The 9,664-nt window shown below is 35.0% G+C and overlaps 1 protein-coding gene across 1 annotated transcript; it reads right to left on the bottom strand.

Annotated features, from left to right (window-relative positions):
* Window positions 1-391: 391 nt before the first annotated feature.
* On the bottom strand, window positions 392-9,305 carry LOC121320805 (tumor necrosis factor ligand superfamily member 13B-like). The gene is made up of 6 exons (XM_041259453.1): window positions 8,941-9,305; window positions 8,667-8,787; window positions 7,854-7,910; window positions 4,379-4,491; window positions 4,138-4,288; window positions 392-3,539 (listed from the first exon to the last, which is right to left on the bottom strand). Exons 1-6 carry the CDS (start codon window positions 9,193-9,195, stop codon window positions 3,427-3,429), a joined length of 810 nt encoding a protein of 269 aa, XP_041115387.1. The 5' UTR covers window positions 9,196-9,305; the 3' UTR covers window positions 392-3,426.
* Window positions 9,306-9,664: the final 359 nt, after the last annotated feature.

Raw genomic sequence — 9,664 nt, 5'->3', positions numbered from 1 at the left:
CTCAATCCCATTGAGAATCTGTGGCACTATTGGAAAATTGCAGTCCACAAGCGTCATCCAACCAACCGGAACAACCTGGAGCAAATCTGCCAAGAAGAATGGGCAAAAATCACTCCGACACTGTGTGCAAAGCTGGTACATACTTACCCCAAAAGACTTAAAGCTGTTATTGCAGTGAAAGGTGGCTCTACCAAATATTAATGTATGGGGGTTGAATACTTATGCAAGCAAGATATTTCAGTTTTTTATTTTTCTTAAAAATATTTTCCAACATAAAACCAATGTCACCTTACAATAATAGATTTTGAGTTTAAGTGTTTTAAAATAAAATATCGAACAGAACGAAATTTCTGTACCATTTCTAATTCAGTAATATGAGAGAATTGGTCAGGGGTCTGAATACTTTTGCAAGGCACTGCATATATACCGTAGATTTGAAAGGACGTATAACTGCAGTGTACAATAATTTATTTTTTATTTTTTTTGGATGTTGTACACAAATGGTTTTAATTACTAAAAAATCAATTTTTTCAGAATGTTTTGGACAAAAGCCCACTTTGGCTGTGTAGAAAAGTAAACACAGTGCAGTAAATTTGTTGTATATATAGGTAGAGTAGGTGGGGTGGGCAGAGGTTAAAGGTCATATTGTCATGAGCTGAATGCAACAAAGACTACTTTTGATCTCCAGTGAAGCTCCAGGCAAATTCTATGCCAGGTAAAGGGATGATTTCAATATTGGAACCACAGAGCAGGGTGTCACTCAGAATGACTGCAGACATCATTACAAATCTATCTAAAGCTACTTGATGTTTAATATACTGTGGAGACTCTAAACCCATAGTTTGCAAACAGCAATCATGCACACGCTTCACATTGCAACCACATAATGCCCTCCACTGGTCTGATAAACTAGAAAGATCTATACCAGAGAGATAGTGTGATCCAAAACAGCATACGTACTCAACAGAGGGTACATCGGTCAATCAGCGTGGAATGGTTTGTTGTTTTATTTGTTTGTTGATTCAGATAATTGTTCTTAACTTTTGTTTACTTGGATACCTAGTATGAGCTACAGTTTCATTTAAAAACACAAGTGTGTGCAATTGTCCATGACCAGCTGTCACTGACTATAAGCCTCTGTCAGGCTTGTATGGAACAGCTGCAGTGATAATTTTAGCTGCTCAGTGAACTGTATGGGAGAGGTTTTAAACACACACACACGTGTGTGTGTATGCTTCTTCATGAAGCAATACTGCACACGTCAGACAGGAAAACCAAGTATAGCACTTGACATATTTTGAATTTCTGGTTCCACAATTGTTTTTTGCCGCTGAGCATGTGCACTATCTGCCGGAAGCATCTACTTCATGGTTTCAAGAAAGCTGAAGTAACTGTGAAAACCAACGTTACAACCTCATCTTAGAGCTCCAGAAGTGTCAAAAAACGCCCAGATGCTATCACTCTCAAAGTCATATGAAGTCTCTGAATAACACATTATGTATCAATTGCAATAACATGCCATCTATACATGTCAACATCAGCTCCTCTGAGCGGTGTGTTGGCTAAAAACAAGGATGGATCTTATAAAAGCATATCAAAGTTAGAAAACATAGTGAAAGCATGAATAAGCATAGGCTAGCATTGTAAAGACACAGAGGTATGGTAAGGCATATTAAAATCATGGCAAAACATGGTACACTGTGGTAAGTGCATAGTATAACCATGAAAGAATTTCAAAATGACCTTATAATTCATATGTTGCCTGACATACATTTCCCTTCAGGAATACATTTCTGTACAGTACATTATACATATATTTTCTTGTGTGCATTTCAAGGGCATAGTGTAGCTGCCATCTAGAGGAACTAAACTCCATTACACCTTACAAAACTGTTACTCTGTCCCTGACTATAAAAAAAAGAATTACATAGCAGTCAGTCACTATTGCTCAAAACTACCAGTTTTATTCCTTTTAAAAAGGAGATGAAATTAGTAATTAATAACCAAACGCGCATGTATTTTCTTTATATTTTTAAGAAAAAAAATTAAAAAAGTAGTTTATTGCTTATGTAACTTAATATGTACTTTGTTTCACCCAGCATGCCTTGTTTCTTTCTGTTCCTTGTTTAGATAAAAAAAAGAAAACCTATTTGCCTGATATAAGGTTCTAAGCATTTGAAATCAAAAATACATGACTGTGATTTAAAGGAAGATTCATTACCAGGTATAGCACGGTTAAGGCAACATATCAAGTATTCTTAAACTTACCTCAGTTGTTTATTAAAAAAAAAAAAAAAATCTGATCATTTTACAAGTACTTTCTTTACTGACAGGTACAAAACATGAACGAATTGTTGTTTTGAATTTATGAGATGTAAATCCAATTTAGCTATGAATACATATTACATCTATACGGTATATAAACTGTACAATGTACACAGAGTAGGATAAGCAGATCTTTTTTTTTGGTGATGATAGTTTTTAATAGGATCAGCTGAATATGTACATAAAATACACCTGAAGAGACCTCTGTGGTCTTGAAAGTGAGGGTACTTTTCATACAGGTTTAACTGATCCTATTAAAAGGTATATCTGCAATGTACAATGAAACCAATTTTTTTATTGTAGATCCTATCTAGTACTTTGGATCTGGGTCATTGGAAACCTGAATGCTGGGTTAGCCTATATCTAATTAAATACTTCAATGAATTGGACCATTCGTTATGTAGGTCTCATATAGCAAACATGTATTTTCCCGATGTTGTTTGCAGGCCCTTCTTTCAGGTAATCTGTTAGAATTGCACTTCAAAGTCGTTTTACCCCAGCAGTGCCATTGGGGTCAAAGCATTTCACTGGCTGCATAGCGTGTCATGAGAGAAAGTGGCTAGTTAGTTAATAACAAAGAAAGAAGCTGTGGAAGGGGGGCAGATGATGCACTAAGCTAGGAAGTGTAACAGTCTACCTGAAAGTAAGGCATGCAAACTTTCTTTAACCTAGTATTTAAAAATGAAAATACATATAAATCTTACAAAAATGCACATGTGGGACCTACATGGCAAATGGAAAGGTGTGACAAGAAATGTTTTTTGTAATTATTTCATTATCTATAACCCCTTAAGACTCAAGTCACCTGTACGTCGAAAAATGAAAGATATATATTTTTAATACCATGCCTGATGTTTTGAACATCCTGTTTGATTTGCTTGTCACCAGTGATGGCACCACCCCAAGTCGCTTTCCGATAAACCATGTGACACAATTGCTTACACAACCATTGGGCTTCCTGTTTGTATCAGAAGAAGCTGAGCAGACGGAACCTCAATGAAACAGGTCTCTACAGTGTCAACTACCCTCAGTCTACTCAGACACACCCACAAACAGAGAAGTATGTCTTAGTGCCCACCCATTTGGCTTGATCCACAAAATTCATACAAGCTTTATAGCGCCGAAGAATGTTGAATCCCCATCCAGAGATACCACTGCTGACTGTCGAGGTATGAGGAGTTCAATACTATCTCCTTCTTCTAGTTTTGCAATCCCTTTTAGAAGAAAAGACAACACAGAATTTAACATTTTAACTGATGAAAATACTTTAGGCAAATAGGCAAGCTGCTGCTATACAAACTACTTTGAAAGTTAACACGAACTTCTTAAAAAATGAAACTGCAGTTAATATTACAAAGCTTATCAATATAGACATAGCAATGCCTTTCTTCAGAAAGCAGGTGTTGCTATGTGTTGCCATGTCACTGAATCCTAAAGGTGAGAGTTCAGCCTAATCTGGCACCCTGGCCAGTAGGGGTCGCTGCTGTGCTATGGCTAACCAACTAAAAAATGTACACAGGCCAATGCTTCACTCCCCAAGTGTCCCCAGTCTAGACCTCCCGATCACGTGACTCACAGCATCACCCTCTGTGAAAAATATTATATAAACTACCTATTTATAATCAATCAGGGATACTTTTGAACTTTATCTCTCAGATTGTGAACTGCAAATGCAAATGAAAATCACTCATAGCTGACATAGTTAAAACAAATGGAAGCTGTTGAGGGGGTCACTAAAAAAAAAAAACAGACTTGTAGTATAAAAAAACATCATTTAGATTAAGCACAATACAAAAAAAAAAACGTACACACCAGCTGTATAGCAGGTATTGAAAGGAAAATCATCGCTCATATTTTGGATACATCTGAATAAATTGACATTTTGCAGTTCATCTCCAACTATGCTGGCCTTTTTCCTTACTATTATGTGCCCCATTGCATAGATTTTATCCTTATAATAAACCTGTAAGAAAAAACAAAATAACATGTGTTAAATTATTGCTTAACTAGTATGTATTATTGTCTTTAAACTGCTGTAAATCTCTGTTCTTACCTGGCTGTACACAAAAAAGTACCCGGTTTCTTTAACAATTATTGCATTGGTTTGCTCTTCCAGAGCAGTGCCTCTTTTGAGACCTGGAAGCCAAGGGATAGCTGTATTTTCACCTGATAAAAACACCAGAGAGACACAACACTGAGAGGTCATCCACCACACCCAGTTCACATGATAATAAAAACAATATTTAAGCAAAAAAAATGATTAAAATCCATTTTCTTGCCTCCTATTTTCACTAGGAACATCAACTATACAGAAATATAACAATAGAAATACAGTAAAAAGAGGTAAAAATAGCAAAGTAACAGGTTTATACAATGGATACCCCAATATCATTCCAAACAGTAAAAGCTGTAAGGAACAAGAAGAGCAAAGCATCCAGAGTGGTGTGCCGTATGCAATCAGATGGTTTGTCAACAGGAAGTCAAAATAGAAATGTGAAAAAAGAGGTTAAACAAAAAGGTGGCACTAAAACAGTTCATGTTCACTGGAAACCACCTGCAAAAGAGAATTATTATTATTATTATTATTATTATTATTATTATTATTATTATTATTATTATTATTATTAATTTCTTAGCAAACACCATTATCCAGGGCGGCTTACAGTTTCTACAAAGTATCACATTACAGATAATAGAAGTTATAGAATACAATAAAATCGGCAGTAAAAGCAAATAGTAAGTACAATAAATGGATCAAATACTATTACAAAAAACGTGAATACGGTTACCTTTAAGAATAAAATCAAGTACAACATACAGAAATTATAATTATGTTAGTGTGGAGCAGTTCAGTGCAAGTACAAGATGATGAAAGTACTGATACAGTAGGGTATCATATAGCCTAGTTTGATTGAGAGTTGTGAGGTTTGCAGATCCTGTCTTAACAGGTGTGTCTTGAGGAGGCGCCGAAAGGTGGCCAGGGACTGAGAATAGAATACAATTGTGTACCAACCATAAAGATCCCATGCCCAAGCAATGCGGAAATGAAAGGGATTACTAGACAATACTGGTAATGGAACTTAAGTAAGAAAATCAAACTACAGCTGTGTACCAAATATTAAGATATTCACTCGAAATGTACTGTCTCCATGCAACTCTGACGCAGGTCCAAAGCCAGTCTGGATTCAAATGCAGATGAATTGTACTGTTCAAACCCAACATATCTGTCACACATAAACTGCATAACTAAAACAATGTGGTCCTGACATTTAAATTTCTGGAAATATTTCAGTAAGCACTTGGCTGCTGTACAGCAATAAAAAGCTGCCACCCACATAGCAAGAACCAACAAATCAATTGTGATTAAGATGGTTCACATGCAAGAAGACCAAAGACCATCGTAGAAGCATAAAGGTAAGACTGCCAGCACTTTAAAACACATATCCATATCTAAGTAGCATTGTATTATCTCCCACCAGAACCGCACAATTACAGCATGATTTTCAAAAGGGGCAAAATAAGAACTAGGTCGCAAAGTGATTTCTAAAAGCTGATTTGGGTCACTAAGTACATAGCTTTCAAAAGATTTAGATGAAATGGGTCTGGTATTCAGTTGTTTAAAAATATAAATCAAGTGAGGTGGTTACATTAATTGGACTTTAAAAAAAATTTTGTGACCTAGTTCTTATTTTGCACCTTTTGCAAATCCTGCTTTTACTGTTCAGTTCAGATTACTATATGTCAGATGGGTCACATTTAAATTACCTTTTAATCTGACCTGTGAACTAACAGGGCTGCCATATTGTAGTCATGTGACTTATTAGTTTTTTTTTTTTTTATGGACAACATATTGGCTTTATATTTGGGACACAACTACGTTCTATGAGTCACTATTAATTTTGATCAGGGGTATTGTACAAGACAAATTAACCATTTCCTGGTAGTATTTTTTTCGAAGTTGTCACTGTCACACTGTTAAAACCTCATATCTCCATTTGAATTACTAACTACACATTTACAGTGTCATGTACAAACTAAAACTAGCCTTAAAATAGGGTCCCTTTTATGAGAACTAGATGCAACCTTATTTTATGTATCCAGAAAAGTGTAGAAAGTCTGAAGATTTATTTCTATTTTTTTCAGTGGTGTTAATGCAGGGTCATACCATATCTAACAGGAATTTCAACTAAAATGATTCCAACCTTGTAAACCCAAGATTTCTACAGCTCCCTCACTATAAGGCTCTCAATTATAATGCACTTCGGATATAACAATCCTACAGCATGTCCCCCAATGACTCATGCAATATTTCTACAGTAAATACAGTGCCGGTGTTGTTCAAACTCTAAACAACTTCTAAGTCTAACTTCTGTTTCTGTCTCTCCCTTTTGATACAGTATCTGAACTGAAGAAAAGCTGCGCTGGCACTTAATAACACAGACATCTTACTCGGCATTTGTTTTATAACTAAATAAATATTAGGCCTATTACATGGTTATCCTTCCTAATGTATTTACTTTCATGATGCGAGAGGAGCTGCAGCTTTTCTCCTGGAGACGAGCCCATTCCCTCTTCCCTCTCCTGACCCGCTCTCCCCTTCTCGCACTCGGATTGCTTGTCTATCGCTTCAAACTGAACTCCTGACCACCATTTAGCCAGGCTATTTATAGTTTAAAAACTGCTCATTGCTTTACTAAAAAGGATCCATTTCTTATATCTCACTAATGTACCACGAAATACTGATTAAGTACCTTTCAGTGTAAAAACGAAGTGATATGTACGTCACTATATCTCGCCTCAGTAAAATAAATCATAAAATCAATCTACAGGGTACCACGGGGTGTGGGGGAGGGGGCAAATATTACGACTAGTCAATATTTTATGCAGTACAACACACAGACAGGGGGGGGGGGGGGGGCTCAAGGTGAAATATCACTCCCTCGTATATATATAAATATTTATTTGTGAAAAACTTCTAATTACAAATCTTTTTCGAGACGAACATTTCGAAGAATTTAAATCGGTAAAGATTGTTTCCATACGACCATAGTAATAAATTGTGTTTGTCTTTTATTGTCAGTTTTACAAATATATATATATATATATATATATATATATATATATATATATATATATATATATATATATATATATATATATATATATATATATCTTTGTGTAGGCCTCTGAAGAAAATCTAAACAGTAGAACAGTTAAGGTTAACTTACATGTACAGGCAAGAGCTTTCAGTCTAAACAATGAAATAGTCCCAGTTATCTCTTAAAAATAGTTTTAAACACTAAAGACAATGTATTAACAACGCTTTAAAGGAACATGTTAAACACAGATCCACTACCCTGTGACTTGAACAACTGTATACCTGAATTAATTCATACAGCAGTACAGTTGTGAACATTCACTTTGCAAATTAATACATTTTATTATCACTTTTTTTTGTATCAATTTCAACAACAAAAAATTTATATATAAGTGAATCGTAATGTAGAATTAGGGGGGGAAAAAAGTACCTTTTTGGAAGGTGCCTTTATCTTTGTTTGCGATCATTTGCAAACACGGCTGAAGTACTGGAAAATAAAACAAAGAGTACAAGCCATGTCTGATTAGTTTGTCTTTAACAATCTGTTATTGTGTGACACAGCAAATGTCAAACTGTGAAGAAACAGCAGGAAATGTAGATGTGGACTTTAACACCCACAATGTTTATCTCACCACACAAAGTCTGTTCCAATAAAGCTTGATACTGTTATTTATACACAGCAGTTTTCGACCAGCATTAAATATATAAAATAAAACACGTTCTTTACCATCAGATGTCATATACTGTATATCACTGAATTTAGAGTTCCGCCTACAGTATAAAGTGAAGCGGTTGCTCAAATTAATCTATACCTTGCCACAACCACTTATCCATGGTTTAGATGGGTGGTTGATGCTCATTAATGAGTTTCACATTCATTAATTTAGCTCCAGTGCATAGTTATTTCCACTTTTAGCAAGAAACAATTCAGATGTAGGTAAAAATTATAGGATTGCTAATTTCAAATTTTAAACAATACTATACTTGTCAGAATAATACACTCACCCCAACTTTCAGAAACAAGTTATGGGTAATATATATATAGGCGATGCATTATGTACACAGTATAGTCCAGTAACACTATTCTACTGTATATATTGTGCTGTGGTCTTCTTGATGTGTCATGTTAGCTTTTCATAACACTTAGTAGTGCAAACACATACATAGGATCCTTGTAATCTCTGATTACATTAATGTGTAACAAACGTGGTTATGGTTCATAAAAAAAAAAAAAAAACCCTACCTGTTTTATCAGTGAGATTATTTGACCTGCGCAACCTTATTCTGGGATTACCCGGCTTTGATATAGAGTTTACTGTCCTGAGGTCTTCCAGTATATCCTCTTCATTTACATGCTGCACTCTCTAGAAAGGTGACATTATAATTTAGTATCAAATTAACATAAAACATAATCAAGAAAAGTATATTCCAATGCACAGTCTTAGTAGCCTAAGTACTTGATCTGCCAGCTACTGACAATTTCTGTACCTATTCTGATTATTTTTTAAATAACTCACCTGCTCTTGGTCCCTGTTTGGTTCGGGCATTTCTCCATCAGGGTAGGTCAATGATACCAAGTGCTCGTCTCGCTTTTTGAAAATCTCTGTCTTCAACGTGGCTACTTCTGCTTTTAATGTTATTACGTGATACAAAGAGACAGCTGACAGAGAAGTAGACATTATTGCTGCAAGTGTCAGAAACAATATCGTGGAGATTAGGTACTTCTGTTGGGGATCAAAGTAAATGTTGAGGTTTTGTTCAGTAGATTTCATTCTGGTTTCAAGACGAGCTCACAGAAAATGCCTGAAGAATCCAGCTGATCTTTTGATACTGACATCCATTTTTCATCTAGCTGTAAAAAAAAAAAAATGCATCCACTGGATTTGGGTTACTCAGCTGTGCAAATCATTTCCTGTCAGATGGGACTATAACTGCATCTTAAGTGATTTAACTTGTAATTTTGATGTTCCTTTTTTGTTTGATTAAAGAACAGCAGTTAAACTATTTTAAAGCAAAACTGTAGGTATACTGAACATTATTATACCAACATTTGCCAACATAAGAGATGTAAGTTATATATATATATATATATATATATATATATATATATATATATATATATATATATATATATATATATATATATATATATATACACACACACACACACACACACACACACACACAGAGTACTGTGCAAAAGTTTTGGCAGGTGTGAAAAAATGCTGTAAAGTAAGAATG

This window comes from Polyodon spathula, chromosome 9, assembly GCF_017654505.1.
Source record: "Polyodon spathula isolate WHYD16114869_AA chromosome 9, ASM1765450v1, whole genome shotgun sequence".
NCBI classification, from domain to species: Eukaryota; Metazoa; Chordata; class Actinopteri; order Acipenseriformes; family Polyodontidae; genus Polyodon; species Polyodon spathula.
The sequence above is the reverse complement of the archived record's forward strand: the minus strand, read 5'-3'. Positions and strand labels throughout refer to the sequence as shown.

Coding starts and splice junctions, on each gene's coding strand:
- LOC121320805 (XM_041259453.1), bottom strand. CDS start 9,195: ATGAAATCTACTGAACAAAACCTCAACATTTACTTTGATCCCCAACAG. Junction 7,911..8,666: donor TAATCTCACTGATAAAACAG/GTAGGGTTTTTT, acceptor TTTATTTTCCAG/TACTTCAGCCGTGTTTGCAA. Junction 3,540..4,137: donor CAATACCTGCTATACAGCTG/GTGTGTACGTTT, acceptor TTCTTCTAAAAG/GGATTGCAAAACTAGAAGAA.